Source organism: Mercenaria mercenaria, chromosome 1 (genome assembly GCF_021730395.1).
Source record: "Mercenaria mercenaria strain notata chromosome 1, MADL_Memer_1, whole genome shotgun sequence".
Lineage (NCBI taxonomy): Eukaryota > Metazoa > Mollusca > Bivalvia > Venerida > Veneridae > Mercenaria > Mercenaria mercenaria.
In genome coordinates this window covers 70,255,489-70,274,737 of record NC_069361.1, presented here as the reverse complement: position 1 = coordinate 70,274,737, position 19,249 = coordinate 70,255,489, and the positions used below count along the sequence as shown (strand labels likewise).

Below are 19,249 nucleotides of genomic sequence, written 5' to 3'. Positions count from 1 at the left end.
TGGTTTGTTTTTATTCAGTGAAATGATTATCCACTATAGTTTGGATCCAATACAAGCACTCTGGTCTGAGAACTGATTTTAAATCTCAGTGTTCATTCATTTAACTGAGGTAAGCATGTTATGCCATTGAAGTGACTTATGCTGCCTTACTTGAAATTATGTTGTTTTACAGAATATGTGTTACCAAGTTTCATTTGGACTGACTGGAAACTGTATGATGCGTATGCATTTACAGACTGAAATAGTAAAAAAAATAAACTCATTACAATATGCGCATATCGAACATGTTTCAATTGAACTGGATCTAGTTTTTTTACCAGATAATCCAGTTTAAGATTCTGCCTAAATTGCATAAAGAGAGCATTCTGATAGCTTCATGATCGAAGATCAGGTAGAAAGTGTTAACATGGTTAAACGACGGGTAAATGGCAATCACATTAGCTCACAGTTAGCGCTTGAGTGATCACGGGTGCTAAGAAATAGTATGCTCATTTCTTCAGAATGTGTAAATATTTCGATGTAAAGAAAACTGTGAATGTGTTAATGAGAAAACTGACAACGGAGTGATACAGCTCAAAATTTCGACTATCTCGAAGACATTTTTAAGACCTGTCTCAAAAACACATACACAAAATATGAGCCGCGCCATGAGAAAACCAACATAGTGGCTTTGCGACCAGCATGGATCCAGACCAGCCTGCGCATCCGCGCAGTCTGGTCAGGATCTATGCTGTTCGCTTTCAAAGCCTATTGCAATCAGAGAAACTGCTAGCGAACCTTTTCATCATATCCAGCCACTAATTTCCCGTCACTGGAGTCCGCTGGTCGAAACAGCTATCGCATGTTAAATCAATCAGGCAACGGAGCAGATAGAGCAGACAATTTGCATTCTTTCAATCTCAGGGAACACGGATATTGCAATATGTAAGAAGACTTTGATATCATGCTAACGTCCATTTACTAGCGGATTTGTAGAAGAAACTAGTGAATGAAGAATGTTTCCCATGAGCAATTGTTTGTTTCAGATAAACATCTTCCACACTGAACACCGGATGCACCATTTTCACGACCGACATTAGTGATGATTTTAGTACAGATGTATTTCAGACTGAATTGAACCCATTATATAACAATAATTAAGAACAATGCGATGTTCCGAATTCGTTCTGTATTCAGAACAACCGCAATTGTTTATTTCATTTGAAAATCGTACTTTAACAGTTGTTATCTTATGTTCTGACTATTCTGTCCTTAAAGTATTTTATTTTATAAAGCGGAAGAAGGAGAAACGCAATGTTCTAGTATACGTTCTAATGACAAGTTCATATATGTCTATGTCGCGGTTTTTATTTAATGTAGATCCTTGAAATTATTGAAATTTCAGGCTGCAGTCTCTTCTCCCACATAACAGTATCTAGGTTAAATTACTTTCAATAAACACTTATTAACTGGATTCAGACTGAAATACTGTTGAAAAACGGCGTTAAACCCAATACAAAAAAAAAGAAGATAATTCCAAAAGTGGTCCCCTTTAACGTTCAGAACCTGCCGTTTAAGAAAAATCGCTGTCACAACTGATCAAAAGTAAATGATATTATCAGCGTGATTACAAGACAGAAGAAATTAAAACACGCCTCACCAGTCGGTCACACGGAGAAATGGTTTCGAACGAGCCTTGGTAATGGATTTTTGGGCAGTGTCCCGGATTTCAGGATGATTTCTGTGTCAGTTACTATTATCGAAAACGAAAGCAGGTTGGCAGTTCACAGAATTGATGTCTGTTCAATATAAAACTTATTTTTAATAATATAGATATAGTGTAATTTTGTCTAAAACAAATGACTAATATTGAAAAAAAAGTGTGGAAACAGCAAAAAAAAAAACAAACAAAAAAAACAACCTGATATACCATTTGTCGCTTAAATGTCACGAATTTCTGTCATTTATACCTAAGAAATAAGGGTATGTTAGGCTTTTTCTTTATAGAAAATTCTTCTGTGATACATGAGACAGACACTTCTTGTATACCAGTAAATTAGGGGCCTATCCATACTTTTTTCAGTTAGTGTTGGTGGCAGTTCATACTGAACAAATTCTCTCGCTGGTATTTACCACATCCTGTTGAAATATTTTGTGAGCATTTATGCAGAACTTCTATGATTGGGGAATTGTCCATCGATTGGGTGTTTAACAGAATGAATCCCGGAACTATGCCAAATTTAAGTTCGCAAAAAACATTTTACATCGTTGTCAGGTTTTCCGTATGCACTTATCTGATAACGTCAACAGAAAAGAAAAGAAACAAAACAGGCTTGCTAAAAGTATTTGATTGTTTTAAAATAACCTTCAAATATGAAGTCCATTCTCGTGCCCATTGTTTTTCTTCTTCTTTTTTCAACAAAATGTGTCATAACATTTAAAAACAAAAATAACCTCCCAAAACAAAACTAAAGACATGAAGTCCATACTTGTGCACATTTTGTTTGTTTTTTCGACAAAATGTTTCATAGCCTTTGAAAACAACACTTAATTACAAAATCCGCAAGCAGACTGTTTAAGCAGACGCATGGGTAACCACATTGGAGCTGCAGCGTGGAACCAGATGAGCTATGTTCCAAAGTGGAGGAGATTATGATAGGGAACAGAGGTATGTAGGGCTATCCCTATTTCATTCAAAGTTCATCCGACCCGTGGGCGGTATTAACGCCGAATTGAATATAAACGGATATGATCCAGAAACAGAACCTGCCAAGTTTGCCTGTCCTGATGTAAAACCTTTGCACAAATAGAAAAGACGTCATAATCCCATGTATTAATATGTCAAACACCCAAGTGATGGAAATTATACCACTGGCAATTTCCAAATTACTAACGTTGTGTATAGATGCAGTAGGGCCTTCTTATGGTAGGGCGACAATTAGGCCATTCAAAAAGTTGAACCCGGACCCAATTTTTAACAAGGAAAGTTATATACTAAAATGTTCATAAAGGTCTGACGTACTCAGGGTACCATGAATGCTACTCAGTATGCAGTACTCACAGTACCGTGAACACTACTCAGTGAGCAGAACTCACGGTAATGTGAACACTACTCAGTGAACAGTACTCACGGTAATGTGAACACTACTCAGTGAACAGTACTCACGGTAATGTGAACACTACTCAGTGAGCAGTACTCACGGTAACGTGAACACTACTCAGTGAGCAGTATTCACGGTAATGTGAACACTACTCAGTGAGCAGTACTCATGGTATCGGGAACACTACTCAGTGAACAGTATTCACGATAACGTGAACACTACTCAGTGAGCAGTACTCACGTTAACGTGAACACTACTCAGTGAGCAGTACTCATGGTAACGTGAACACTACCCAGTGAACAGTATTCACGGTAACGTGAACACTACTCAGTGAACAGTACTCACGGTATTGTGAACACTACTCACGGTACCGTGAATACTACTCACAGTAACGGGAATACTACTCAGTGAACAGGACTCACAGTAATGTGAACACTTATCAGTGAGCAGTATTCACGGCGCCGTGAACGCTACTCAGTGAGCAGTATTCACGGAGCCGTGAACACTACTCAGTGAGCAGTACTCACAGTACCGTGAACACTATTCATTGAGCAGTACTTACAGTAATGTGAATACTACTCAGTGAGCAGTATTCACGGAGCCGTGAACACTACTCAGTGAGCAGTACTCACCCAGTGAGCAGTACTCACAGTATTGTGAACACTACTAGATGATCAATGTTCTGTGAAAAATACTCAGAGCTGTGATCACTTCACACTGATCATAAGCAATGATCACTGAGAAACTGTAACCCCAGCACACTAAGAGTCCTCCCCACTGAACACTTCTCACCACACTAAAAAGAGACACCGTTGTAAAAAAACTGTGACCGTGCGACCACATACACGCATCACAGGATCGATGCCCGTTTCTCTAACGAAAAAGGGGCGACATTTTTGTCAACCTACCATATCCCCTTTTTGGATAGGTTATCTGTCAACTATTAAACAAGGGGTTTGAAGAAATAGTTTATATATGGCATCTTTCTTACGTTTAAGCAGGGTAACAGTGTCAATTTGTTTTCAGTTTTGACATTTAAAACCGAATATGATTATATATTTGTTTGGAAAATATGACGATGTTTATTTTTTCTGCTGCTGTAAAACTGATTTATTAAACTTAAAATTGTTTCAGTGACATCGCCGAAACGTTTTAAAAACGTTTTATAATGTTCTGTCAAGGTGCATATATTTCAAGTCATGCAAAAATATACTCTGTTTTTGTACGTAAATCTTTGCTTAAGGCTATATGCGCACAATAATACAGTGTCGATTGTATTGAGGTCAGCTGCCACATTATCAAAGTTTATTAGTAATACGACATTATCCATGTCCATGATCACAAATATAAATAATTGTACTAATATATAGAATTTAGAACAATTACCGTAAATGAACCAAATATGTAGCTATTCTGATGTTCTGACCTCATAATGGATAAAAAATCCCTATCCTTGGGATAAAATTTAGGAGTTTTACCTTTTTTATATATTTTATTTTTACCATTAAATAACAATTAAAATGTTTTACGATTCATGAAAGGTGTGTTGTAATAATTCTACAAAACAAAGCCAGCAGTTTATTTCATCAAAACCTTATTTTTACAAAAAAGCACCTTTTCCATTTTATGGCGGCCATATTGGGCGCCATCTTAGATTTCTCAGCTTGCCACCAATATGCCAACTTATGCCGTCACTTTCGGAATCTACAAACTTTTACGAACATTTCGGTATATAACATGCCTTGTTAAAAATTGGGTCCGAGTTACCCCTAGAAATAGTGGCTTTTCTTGAACGAAGTCACCATACCATTACCAATCAACAAATCTAACCGTCTTCTGGAAACATTACGCAAAACACTGGAAGTCTTCGCCTACAACCGAGGCAGAACTACGCCGGTACCCCTGAGTTGCAAAAAAAAAGAGCATTAGCCTAAGATCCATCTATGTACAAATATTACCAGCCAGATTACGAAGGGCTGTTAGAGTAAATCTCAGTTAAGTAGATCTCAACTACCAACTTTAAAAATTAGAAGATTAAGATATATGGCCATAGAAACTTTTAAGATGATTAATAAGCAATCACCATCTTATCTCCACCACTTTGTTAAATACAAAAAAAATAAATACTTACTCTTTTAGATTCACCACATGGCTAAAGTCCCACATGTAAGAAGCACAAGGTACGGTCTCACATCTTTCCGTTCTTCAGAACTTTCATAGACTCTGGAACTCATTACCCAAGCATTTTAGAGATGTAACGGGGCTGAATCCGTTCCGGAGTGTGACGGGCACAATTGTAGATGCTCTTGTTGTTGTTCTAATTAAATTATTTTTCTATGACACAATGTTCAGTTTCTGCTTTTTTTCCACCATCGATCAACCTTTGTAGATTCTATTTTTCAGTGTGCTTAATATAATGCACGTGCTGGTTGCTTGTATTATGCACGTTGGTTTGCTTTATGTTTTACTTAGAAATAAGTTCTAGGCTATTTCGATGTGTCTGCTCTTCTTTTCTTCTTTTATTGACCTCTGATTTCTTACAGCTCAAATCTAGTTATAGTTTTAACTGTTTTATGAGTTGTAAGACATATATAGAAATCAATTAGGTGTCTTGTTTCCCATTAATCACTAGACTATAGCACGTGCGCACGAGAGACAAGTTGTTGTCAATGCGCGTGTCCGCAACTCAAATCCCAAAATAGTACAGCGTACGCAACGAGATGGTCACGTGATAGTAAAGTTCACGTGATGTGTCATATGATCATTTGAACCGGTGTACTAGTGTTTATTTACATAACTCAAACACTACGAACGTAAATGAAAATAAGGAAGTAAATCTGCTCCAATACAACGTCAGTTCTTGGCAGTTTTGAAAGAATGAATACGATAATGTTTGCAGCGTATTTCGCGGCCGCTCTGGGCCTAGCATCAGCTCATTTGTGTCTTATTGGCCCCCATCAAAGAGGAACTATGACTGGTTTAAACAAAAAAGGTGAGTGGAAAAAGAGGCTGCCAGGATTTCCGGAATTGTGGTTTATACTCCCATCTTTAAGTAAGTGCTTTTGTAGAATTGATTGCGCATTTCTAGTATGCTCTTGATACCCATGCTTGAAGCACAGGTATTGTAACGTTTTAGTGCCACACAAATCCCGTCAGTGAAAAGCTAGCTCATCATCAAAGGTGATTTAATGTCCATATATACTGTCATTTTACTCCAGTGACAATTGACAGGTTTACAAATTTGCATATTAATGCAATTACTTCCCTTTATGCATTCAGTTATCGTTACATTAATTTCCCCTCCGAGAAATCTCGTCCCGAGATTTGGCCTAGGAAATACATGGGTAAGGCAACTCCAGTCCGGCAGTTGACTTCATCCCACCGCTGCCACCATTTGTAACGTTTGTTTTAGTGCCACACAAATCCCGTCAGTGAAAAGCTAGCTCATCACCAAAGGTGATTTAATGTGCATATATACTGTCATTTTACTCCAGTGACAATTGACAGGTTTACAAATTTGCATATTAATGCAATTACTTCCCTTTATGCATTCAGTAATCGTTACAGTATCAATATTCCAAAATTTGACGTCAGAACTGATTCTGAGTCTAGACTGAGATATTTTCGTCATAGGGCAGAATCCTCTTGAGAAGAGACATTGACCTGTTGGCCTATGCAAAAATTATCACAATATCGTATCTCATGTACAGTTAGATGGATTAACGTATCAAACCTTGGATGAAAAAAAGTCTGACCAGATACAGATAAAACCCCTGGTCAAGATAATTCAATGTTCAGATTGTTTTATATTTGTTATATTGTCCATATGAAGAAATTATCTCATTATTTCCTAGGATCACGTCAAATTTGTTGGACTAATAAAAAAACCTGATTTTATACTGATATTATATTCCAAAGTGAAAAATGTGTGGTGAAAAGTGAGCCCCTTTCAAATGATATATAGATCTACCATCTACATAGTATGTATAATTTAAAAGAGGCTCATATGTAATAAATAATGCCTTCTCATGGTTTATCATCTTATTTACCATGGTTAATCTTTTAGATGCATGGATATTGAACCACTAGGGCTAGAGCCCTCTGATTTATGACAACAATATGTTCTTCTTTTAGATACATTGATATTAATCCCTCTGTTGTTCCTCCTTTGGTCTTGGGCAAATGAACTCTGAACTGTGGTAAATCAGGCAATAAACCATGCAATGACTATTTAGTAAATTCTATCAGTTAGACATGTCATCTTACCTATTTTACAGGATATTGAAATAATTCAATTTTATTCAAAATGAATTTCATCAGTTAAGTCATTTACAAATTTCAGTTAACACTAGTTTCCACTTCTAAGAAATAGTGACATGATTTGAAATACCAACAGTAAGTTTAAATTGTATGCAAGTCTTCATAATCTAATTTTTTACTGGTTGCGTAGAACAGACTGAGGTAAAAATGTAGGTGGTAAGTTTATAGTTATACTGAACAATTGGACACTTTCTTTAAAATGTACAAAAAGCATCAGTAAAGAGTTTTAATAGTGCTCATCTTTTTCTCTATTTATATAGGGTCAGATGATTGTATCTTGCTGAAAGGACCATGTGGGGGCAGACCATCTTCTACACCACTGGCAATCTTGATGTAAGTGTCAGTTTTTGGCTTGAGTTCTGTTTGGCCATTGGTTTCACTTTTGAATGTTTAAAGTTGCCTTTAAGCCTATGAAAGGAGATTCTTTATTCCTAGGTGTGCATACTTTTTATATGATAAAAAGAGAATTTTTAGCTCTACTATACAAAGTATGGACAGCTGTCCTACTTAACCGGGTGTCAGCGGTGGCATCGGCGTCCTTCCGCGTCCGCACTTTGGTTAAAGTTTTGATGCACTTTCACTTTATCTCTGTAATTACTTGTTGGATTTGTTTCAATCTTAAAATAGTTATTCCTCATCATCACCCACATCATATGGCACAAGAGCTATAACTCTCGCACTAATATTTCATGGATTATCCCCCTTTTTACTTAGAATTTCAGGTTTGAGTTTTGATGCACTTTCAATTTATCTCAGTTATTACTAAATGGATTAGATTCAAACTTAAAATAGTTGTTCCACTTTATCAACAACATTATTTGACACAAGGTCGATAACTCTGGTACCAATATTTCATGAATTATGCCCCCACCCCTTTTACTTAACTTTCAGGTTAATTTTGATTCACTTTCACTATATTTCAGTTATTACTAAATGGGTATGATCCAAACTTGAAGTTGTTATACCACATCGTCACCCACATCATATGACACAAGGTGCAAAAATCACTCTTGCACCAATATTTCATGAATTATCACTGTTTGCTTAGAATTGTATTTATTTAATGTTCTTTATCTCTCTTATTACTTAGTACTTTTGACACAGACTCAAGCTTTGTCCAATATCTTCTTTCTTATTGGAGTCATTAAACCCTAGTGAAAGCTCCAACTAAAAAAACCAACTTCCTCAGTTACACTATCCATCATCGAAATAGTCTCCTGTGACTGCTCATGTTATATTTAGTGGCTCATGTTGGTTTTCAGTCTGGCAGAAAATGCCATAGTGGCAGGTTTTTTAAATTCTTTTTTTTTTTTTCAATGGGCATGCTGTGAGGTGTACTTTAAGATATGATAATGTTTAAGCAGATAGGTATTTCAGTACTATTTAAGGAATATGTTAGCTTAAATTAATTTTGACCAACACAGCTAAATGAGTTTCTGCATTAATCTACAGATTTTTTTAGCTCACCTGTCACAAAGTGACAAGGTGAGCTTTTGTGATCGCGCGGTGTCCGTCGTCCGTCGTCCGTGCGTGCATGCGTGCATGCGTGCGTCCGTAAACTTTTGCTTGTGACCACTCTAGAGGTCACATTTTTCATGGGATCTTTATGAAAGTTGGTCAGAATGTTCATCTTGATGATATCTAGGTCAAGTTCAAAACTGGGTCACGTGCCTTCAAAAACTAGGTCAGAAGGTCTAAAAATAGAAAAACCTTGTGACCTCTCTAGAGGCCATATATTTCAAAAGATCTTCATGAAAATTGGTCAGAATGTTCAACTTGATGATATCTAGTTCAAGTTCGAAACTGGGTCACGTGCCTTCAAAAACAAGGTCAGTAGGTCTAAAAATAGAAAAACCTTGTGACCTCTCTAGAGGCCATATATTTCACAAGATCTTCATGAAAATTGGTCAGAACGTTCATCTTGATGATATCTAGGTCAAGTTCGAAACTGGGTCACGTGCCGTCAAAAACTAGGTCAGTAGGTCAAATAATAGAAAAACCTTGTGACCTCTCTAAAGGCCACATTTTTCATGGGATCTGTATGAAAGTTGGTCTGAATGTTCATCTTGATGATATCTAGGTCAAATTCGAAACTGGGTCACGTGCAGTCAAAAACTAGGCCAGTAGGTCTAAAAATAGAAAAACCTTGTGACCTCTCTAGAGGCCATATATTTCATGAGATCTTCATGAAAATTGGTCAGAATGTTCACCTTGATGATATCTAGGTCAAGTTCAAAAGTGGGTCACGTGCAGTCAAAAACTAGGTCAGTAGGTCAAATAATAGAAAAACCTTGTGACCTCTCTGGAGGCCATATTTTTCATGGGATCTGTATGAAAGTTGGTCTGAATGTTCATCTTGATGATATCTAGGTCAGTTTTGAAAGTGGGTTACGTGCTGTCAAAAACTAGGTCAGTAGGTCAAATAATAGAAAAACCTTGTGACCTCTCTAGAAGCCATATTTTTCATGGGATCTGTATGAAAGTTGGTGTGATTGTTCATCTTGATGATATCTAGGCTAACTTCGAAACAGGGTCATGTGCAGTCAAAAGCTAGGTCAGTAGGTCTAAAATTATTAAAATCTTTTGACCTCTCTAGAGGCCATATTTTTCAATGGATCTTCATGAAAATTGATCAGAATATTCACCTTGATGATATCTAGGTCAAGTTTGAAACTGGTTCATGTGCCTTAAAAACTAGGTCAGTAGGTCAAATAATAAAAAAACCTTGTGACCTCTCTAGAGGCCATACTTTTCATGGGATCTGTATGAAAGTTGGTCTGAATGTTCATCTTGATGATATCTAGGTCAAGTTTGAAACTGGGTCAACTGCGGTCAAAAACTAGGTCGGTAGGTCTAAAATTATTAAAATCTTTTGACCTCTCTAGAGGCCATATTTTTCAATGGATCTTCATGAAAATTGATCTGAATGTTCACCTTGATGATATCTAGGTCAGTTTCAAAACTGTTTCATGTGTAGTCAAAAACTAGGCCAGTAGGTATAAAAATAGAAAAACCTTGTGACCTCTCTAGAGGCCATATTTTTCATGAGATCTTCATGAAAATTAGTGAGAATGTTCATCTTGATGATATCTAGATAAAATTCGAAACAGGGTCAGGTACCTTCGAAAACCAGGTCAATAGGTCAAATAATAGAAAAACCTTGTGACCTCTCTAGAGACCATATTTTTCAATGGATCTTCTTGAAAATTGGTCAGAATTTTTATCTTGATAATATCTAGGTCAAGTTCAAAACTGGGTCACATGAGCTCAAAAACTAGGTCACTATGTCAAATAATAGAAAAAACGACGTCATACTCAAAACTGGGTCATGTGGGAAGAGGTGAGCGATTCAGGACCATCATGGTCCTCTTGTTTATATAAGTAAGTCATTAAAATAGCAAGTGACCCCTGGTCAGGTGGTGACCTTTTCTAAATTTTGGTGTGCATATTAAGCAATTTAATTCTAGTGAAAATTGCAGAATGAGATAAGTCATGGACTAAATAAAATTTGATTTACATTTAATGAAATGTGTATTTTTCTATAGGTCTGGAAAGAATACAACTGTAACATTCCAGAAAAATCTTGATCACTGGGTCAAGGCAAGTCCAGTAAGTTCATATTCATTTTACCTAGCTAGCTGGGTCGAAAGATAACAGGTCTTGTGTCTCACTTGATTAGTATGTGTACAGTCAAACTTGGTTATCTGGAACTCGACAGGACTGGCAAAGTTTGTTTGAGTTTACGGTAGTTTGAGCCATTGGACAATGTAGAATATAGAGGGATTTGGCCGGGACCTAAAGATGCGTTTGAGCAAAGGGTAGTATTCGAATTATCTGAGTTCGAGCGACATAGTTCAGTTGAATTCTGTTTTACTGTCTCAGTCAAACTTTGCTTAAATTATATACATTTTGTCTAAACCATTAAAAGTGATCAGCATTTAAAGTGTAACAAGAAATAATAAAAGAAGTGATAATATTGTGTATTGGCACTTATATATTACTTTGTGAACCTTAGTCAAAACGTTATTTCACAATTTTCATTCAGAGAATTCATTTTTACTTTATTTTATCTTTATTTGGGTAAAACATTTCTAGTTTGCCAACCACTTATAGCAACTTCCATTTTAGAGGAATTTCATCAACTTCAGTTGTTTAGAAAGTCCATGCTCTGCTGTGTGTAATGAAACGATTTTCTTGAAAATAAATGAAGAAATTAATGGTAAATACATGTTCGCAGTCTTATAGGCTGGTTCAGTATCATGGAATGGCAGAAAGTTAAAAAAAGTCAAATACTTTTTAAAAGTCTTATTTTTTGTTACAGCGCTTTTGAACGTTTATTTTATAGATGAAAAGAGCGCTATAAAAATCTGGTAAATAATAATAATACATTACAATTGTTTGCTTTTTAATAATCGAATTTTACTGTAAGGAAAGACCAAAGGGGTCCGGCACATGAGTGGATTAAGTTTAATGACTTATTTTTGAGACCTAGAGCCATAATCATGAAAAAATTCGAACTAATATAGGGAGTAGTTATATTAGTATGAAATTTTTTTTATAATTATGGCTGTAGGACTCAAAAGTAAGTCATTAAACTTAATGCACTCATGTGCCGGACCCCTTTGGGAAAGACTTTTATGGACTGAAAACATCAGCCATGGCAACTATTATAATATTGATTGACTATTTTTGTTTTCAGACATGTTATTTTAGACCCAGATTTTTAACATTTTTGGGGGCTCGAAGAATGAGACAATTATAATTAATGGTTATTTCTACAAATTAGTAAGAGGGAAACAAACTTGTTTCTTAATTTTGTTTCTTAAATTGACACTCTTGCATCTTTGAATGTTTATTTTTTCAGGGGTATTTTGCTGTGGCAATTATGCAGGAAAGTAAACAGAGAATCATGGATTATAAGGAGATAGCTCGGGTACCAGACATGGGTGAACCATCCCTCACCCTGTATTCAGTAACGGGCATGGTCCCATCAAGGTGAGCTTGCTTTTATTGCATTACAGAATATTACATTAAGCATGGTGTCATATTTCTCTTTTTTCCTTCCTATTTAGTGAAAATACCCTACTTTCATGAGAAGATGTTTGAAAATACCCTACTTTCATGAGAAGATGTTTGAAAATACCTTACTTTTATGAGAAGATGTTTGAAAATACCCTACTTTCATGAGATGTTTGAAAATACCCTACTTTCATGAGAAGATGTTTATAGGTTTTCCTATTTTTAGCTCACCTGTCACAAAGTGACAAGGTGAGCTTTTGTGATCGCGCGGTGTCCGTCGTCCGTCGTCCGTCCGTGCGTCGTGCGTCCGTGCGTCCGTGCGTGCGTCCGTAAACTTTTGCTTGTGACCACTCTAGAGGTCACATTTTTCATGGGATCTTTATGAAAGTTGGTCAGAATGTTCATCTTGATGGTATCTAGGTCAAGTTCGAAACTGTGTCACGTGCCGTCAAAAACTAGGTCAGTAGGTCTAAAAATAGAAAAACCTTGTGACCTCTCTAGAGGCCATATATTTCACAAGATCTTCATGAAAATTGGTCAGATTGTTCACCTTGATGATATCTAGGTCAAGTTCGAAACTGGGTCACGTGCCATCAAAAACTAGGTCAGTAGGTCAAATAATAGAAAAACCTTGTGACCTCTCTAAAGGCCATATTTTTCATGGGATCTGTATGAAAGTTGGTCTGAATGTTCGTCTTGATGATATCTAGGTCAAGTTCGAAACTGGGTCACGTGCGGTCAAAAACTAGGTCAGTAGGTCTAAAAATAGAAAAACCTTGTGACCTCTCTAGAGGCCATATATTTCATGAGACCTTCATGAAAATTGGTCAGAATGTTCACCTTGATGATATCTAGGTCAAGTTCGAAAGTGGGTCACGTGCCATCAAAAACTAGGTCAGTAGGTCAAATAATAGAAAAACCTTGTACCTCTCTAGAGGCCATATTTTTTATGGGATCTGTATGAAAGTTGGTCTGAATATTCATCTTGATGATATCTAGGTCAAGTTCGAAAGTGGGTCACGTGCCTTCAAAAACTAGGTCAGTAGGTCAAATAATAGAAAAACCTTGTGACCTCTCTAAAGGCCATATTTTTCATGGGATCTGTATGAAAATTGGTCTGAATGTTCATCTTGATGATATCTAGGTCAAGTTCGAAACAGGGTCATGTGCGGTCAAAAACTAGGTCAGTAGGTCTAAAAATAGAAAAACCTTGTGACCTCTCTAGAGGCCATACTTGTGAATGGATCTCCATAAAAATTGGTCAGAATGTTCACCATGATGATATCTAGGTCAAATTTGAAACTGGGTCACGTGCCTTAAAAAACTAGGTCAGTAGGTCAAATAATAAAAAAACCTTGTGACCTCTCTAGAGGCCATACTTTTCATGGGATCTGTATGAAAGTTGGTCTGAATTTTCACCTTGATGATATCTAGGTCAGTTTTGAAACTGGGTCACGTGCGGTCAAAAACTAGGCCAGTAGGTATAAAAATAGAAAAACCTTGTGACCTCTATAGAGGCCATATTTTTCATGAGATCTTCATGAAAATTAGTGAGAATGTTCACCTTGATGATATCTAGGTAAAGTTCAAAACAGGGTCACGTACCTTCGAAAACTAGGTCAATAGGTCAAATAATAGAAAAACCTTGTGACCTCTCTAGAGACCATATTTTTCAATGGATCTTCATGAAAATTGGTCAGAATTTTTATCTTGATAATATCTAGGTCAAGTTCAAAACTGGGTCACATGAGCTCAAAAGCTAGGTCACTATGTCAAATAATAGAAAAAATGACGTCATACTCAAAACTGGGTCATGTGGGAAGAGGTGAGCGATTCAGGACCATCATGGTCCTCTTGTTAGCTATGGCAGCACCTAAAATGTGTCCAAAAATTAATGTTATTGAATGATTTTTTTAAATGTCATTAGTTATGTAAAAAAAAGATGTGAAGTGCCTGTTTTCTTATTTCCAGGATATCAGGAACAGCTGTTTTACAGGTAAATTCTTACATCTGATTTACATTTTAATGACCTATAATTGTGTCCGTGCTACTTTAAACACAACAAAATGAATAAAATAAATTACATTTTAATGTGCCATGTACAATTTTATGGCTGCCTGCATCCATCACTTTCTTTTGTTTTGAACATGTACAATTTTTAACAAAAATGTAGCTTTTTAGCTCATCTGAGTACAATGTATCTAGGATGAGCTATTGTGATCAACCTTTGTCTGTCGTACATTGTGCATCATTGTCAACAGTTTATCTGTTAACACTTTTGAGGCATACATGTGATCTCCCGCGCGGGAGGGTCAAAATCCCGATTTTTTCACCTTGCCTCCCGTCTCCCGACCAAAACCATATTTCTCCCGCTTTTCAAAAAAAAAAAAAAAAAATCAGTATTATGACTGGGTTGATAATTACCGAGGAGTGCCAAAGATGTTTGCACAGTAAATCAAAGTGTCACCGACTGTTGTGTATTATACATGTTTGACACACATGTAACTGGAGGAAAGAGTTTTTTCACAGGTGAATTATTGATTGTTTGTTTTGATAAGGGATTAGACAAGCAGGGCATTTTCCACCTGTCTCACGGGGCCAATTAAGCTCCGTTTTTACCAGTTTGAAGCAAAAAACTCCCAGTCATAAGAAATAATTCCCAACTGAAATGAATTTTGATCATTCAAAGAAAAAGTTTGCTCGGTAATAAAATCACATAAATAATTGTTGGAAAAACCAACCCATAACTATTTTTAGAACAGTACTGAGTAGTGTTATTTCCCCTTATGCAGTTACGCCATTTTCTTCCAATGTTTACCAAATTAATTTATTACTAAATCGGACATATTTCATTGAAAATTGGATGAAAACACACACTCATTTATTTGATAACATCAATCTACATTATTTTGGTAAGGGTAAATACATGTTGATGCATTTCTGTTTTCTATTTTTCATGTCGAAATCATCAGTATTTTTATACAAAAGTGGGTGGGGTAAGGAATTTATTAGTTGTGTTCAGACCAATTTAGAGCTTCGTTTTTTGTAAAGTCCTCGAGTAGAATAATGTTAATGCATGTTCACCTTCATTTCAGACCTAAATTGAGAGGGAGCTTCTGTAAGATAACATGCTCGACTTTTCTCAGTGATTGATTCTGAATTAAAGCTTTGCCAGTAACAGGGGCAATTAAAGCTTTGCCAGTAAAAGGGGCATAAGCATAGTCAGTAGCTTTGAATGTAACAGAGATATTAGACATTATATAAAACTTTAACAAAAAAAAAAAATGAAGTTAAAAAGTGGCATAACTCTGTCAAAATTCAAATCAAGAGTTATGAGGATTGTTTCTTCTGGTGTAGACTTATATACATTATTTTGTGGCCAAAAATGTTGGATTTTGCCTGTAAGTTATGTGTCCGCGCGCTTAATTTATGTCGATGAAAAACCTCCAGTTTTGAGACCCCAACTCCAGCTGAAAAATGGCAAACCTCCAGTTTTGGGATTCTGAACTTATCACATGTATGTTTGAGGTCACAATTTTGGTTCAAGAAACTTGGTAAGAATGTTTGTCGTGATAACTGACACGGAGTCATCTTAGGTCAACAAGGTTACTAGAATAATAGACAAAATTTTATTAGTGCCATAGAGGCCACATTTTTCTACCAGAGTTTTATTAAACATGGCCAAAATGTTTGTCTTTATTACATCTAGCTCAAGTTTGAAACTTAGTAATGTTCATCTGTTGTTAAAAACAATGTCACTTCATCAAATAATAGAAAAAAAAGCTTGGTTAACACTCTTAGTACCTGTAGAGGCTACATTTTTACCAGATATACACAAGAAATGTGAGTCTTAGCAAAAATTAAGTGAAATTGCATACTGAGTCTTATGAGGTAAGACTAGGTCAGGTTAGCAATACAGGGCCTTTATGGCTCTCTTTTTTGACATCATCTGGACACAAAGTGCTGAAGTCAGTATAGATGAGCTCTTGTGCTTGTCTTTGTCTGTTGTGGTCAGTCATTCATTATTTTAATGCTAACAATCTAGAGGTAATAATTTTTGCCCAGACTTAGTCAAACTGAGCCAGAATATTTACCTGAATAAATTCTTAGAGGAGACTGATACTGGATTATCAGGGTCAAAAAGTATGTCTCCAGTCAAATCATCAACAAAACTTGTTAGTACAATACTAGTACTCCAGAGGCCACAATTTAGTTATTTATTAATCCCCCGCTGTGGCGGAGGGATTATAGGAATGGTCTGCTTCCGTCCGTCCTTCGTCCGTAACAAAATCGTGTCCGGTGCATATCTCCTAAACCCCTTGAAGGATTTTCATGAAACTTGGGTCAAATGATCACCTCATCAAGACGATGTGCAGAACCCATGAGTCAGCCTTGTCGGTTCAAGTCAAGGTCACAACTCAAGGTCAAAGGTTTGAGCCTGCCGTTTTGTGTCCGCTCTATATCTCATAAACCCCTTGAAGGAATTTTTTAAAACTTGGGTCAAATGATCACCTCATCAAGACGATGTGCAGAACCCATGAGTCAGCCATGCCGGTTCAAGGTCAAGGTCACAACTTAGGGTCAAAGGTTTGAGCCTTCCATTTTGTGTCCGCTCTATATCTTCTAAACTCCATGAAGGATTTTCATGAAACTTGGGTCAAATTATCACCTTATCAAGACGATGTGCAGAACCCATGGGTCAGCCTTGTTGGCTCAAGGTCAAGGTCACAACTCAAGGTCAAAGGTTTGAGCCTTCCATTTTGTGTCCGCACTATATCTCCTAAACCCCTTGAAGGAATTTTATCAAACTTGGGTCAAATGATCACCTCATCAAGACAATGTGCAGAACCCATGAGTCAGTCATGCCGGCTCAAGGTCAAGGTCACAACTTAGGGTCAAAGGTTTGAGCCTTCCATTTTATGTCCACTCTGTATCTCCTAAACTCCTTGAAGGATTTTCATCAAACTTGGGTCAAACGATCACCTCATCAAGGCGATGTGCAGAACTTATGTGTTAGCCATGTCGGCTCAAGGTCAAGGTCACAACTGAAGGTCAAAGGTTTGAGCCTTCCATTTCGTGTCCCCTCTATATCTCCTTAACCCCTTGAAGGAATTTCATCAAACTCGGGTCAAATGATCACCTCATCAAAACGATGTGCAGAAATTATGAGTCAACCATGCTGGCTCAAGGTCAAGGTCACAACTTAGGGTCAAAGGTTTGAGCCTTCCATTTAGTGTCCACTCTGTATCTCCTTGAAGGATTTTCATCAAACTCGGGTCAAATGATCACCTCATCAAGAACTCATGAGTCAGCCATGTCAAATCAAGGTCAAGGTCACAACTGAAGGTCAAATGTTTCAGCTCTATATCTCCTAAACCCCTTGAAGGATTTTCATGAAACTTGGGTCAAATGATCACCTCATCAAGACGTTGTGCAGAATTCATGAGTCAGCCTTGTCAGTTCAAGGTCAAGGTCACAGCTTAAATCAAAGGTTTACCCTTTCACTATCCGTAGCAGTGGCGGGGGATTTAGCTGTCTGGTCTTTCAGACTGCCTTGTTTTATGTATTTGGGTTTTACGGTGCACCAACACAGTATAGGTTATATCCAGAGGCCACAAAACATTGTGCCTGAAATACATGAAATCTGGTCAGAATGTTTGTCTTTATGAAATTCTTTGACAGTTCAAAACTTGGTCATCTGGGATCAAAACTAGGTAGGGCCTTCATTGCCCTCCTTTTTTCATGTGTAAAAAAAGTGTTGAACCATTATTTTGTAATCGATCTTTGTGCCTTTTATAATAATTATTTTTATTAAGTTCAGTGGGAATTTTCTTTCACACTTTATGTGGAATATAAGATCCCTGAAATCATGCCTCCACCCCCACCCCAAAGCACCGACAAAAAAAAGCAATTTAGGCACAAACCACCAAATTCTCGTGCATTTAAATTATCGCACAATATCGGGTTTCTTTCTTTCCTCTTTTCAGGTAACATATGTGACGAACAATCCTGATGCTCCGCCTGTGTTTTATCAGTGTGCCGATGTTGCAATTAATTAAAAAGAACAAACACTTTTTTTATGAACTTTTTCATTTTGTTGTTTACAGATCTAATACCTCAAATATATAACTAACACAGCTGTTGTGATCTGTATGATATTATACTCGTCAATGTACATTTAATAATCAAAATTTCTTTTACTTTTTGGAATGTTTATTTTTGTTATAAAATGCTGCCAATAAATTTTGTTTTGTATTTTTTGTGTTGTACAAGGTAATGTTTCTCTGTCATGTATTAACTTTATTTTCAATGCTTTATGTCACATGTAATTTTTAGCTCAACTATTCAAAGAATAGGGTAGTAAAGCTATTGGATTCTCCTTTGCGTTGGCATCAGCATCCATGTCTGCATCTGCATCCGCATCCCGATTGTTAAGTTTTGTGTAATGTAACCTGTATCTCAGTAACCACTTGTGGAATGGATTGAAACTTCACACACTTTATTCACTGTGAAAACTGACTTACATGCTAAGGTTCCATACTCAGTTTGCTTTTAGCTCACCTGCACATAGTGACAGGTGAGCTTTGTGATCACCCTTCGTCCGTCGTCAGTTCCGTGCGTCCGTCCGTCAACAATTCATGTCTGCACGATAGTGCTTTCATTATGATTTATTTTAACCAAACTTGCACACAACTTGTATCACCATATGATCACGGTTCCTTTCTTGAGCTGGCCAAGTCCCATTATGGTTCCAGAGTTATGGCCCTGAAGGCCAAAATTAGCTATTTTGATCTTGTCTGCCACAATAGCAGCTTTATTTATGATTTGAA

At 36.8% G+C, this 19,249-nt stretch overlaps 1 protein-coding gene across 1 annotated transcript; it reads left to right on the top strand.

The window, feature by feature from the left end:
• Positions 1–5,853: 5,853 nt before the first annotated feature.
• LOC123534610 (uncharacterized) lies at positions 5,854–18,484 on the top strand. The gene is made up of 6 exons (XM_045316927.2): positions 5,854–6,072; positions 7,661–7,733; positions 10,946–11,009; positions 12,265–12,395; positions 14,391–14,415; positions 18,407–18,484. Exons 1-6 carry the CDS (start codon positions 5,958–5,960, stop codon positions 18,476–18,478), a joined length of 480 nt encoding a protein of 159 aa, XP_045172862.2. The 5' UTR covers positions 5,854–5,957; the 3' UTR covers positions 18,479–18,484.
• The last annotated feature ends 765 nt before the right edge of the window (positions 18,485–19,249 follow it).

Bases quoted from the DNA above. Each gene is read 5' to 3' on its own strand.
- LOC123534610 (XM_045316927.2), top strand. From the start codon at position 5,958: ATGAATACGATAATGTTTGCAGCGTATTTCGCGGCCGCTCTGGGCCTA. The intron at 11,010-12,264 runs GTAAGTTCATAT...TTATTTTTTCAG, and splicing joins ACTGGGTCAAGGCAAGTCCA to GGGTATTTTGCTGTGGCAAT. The intron at 14,416-18,406 runs GTAAATTCTTAC...TCCTCTTTTCAG, and splicing joins CAGGAACAGCTGTTTTACAG to GTAACATATGTGACGAACAA.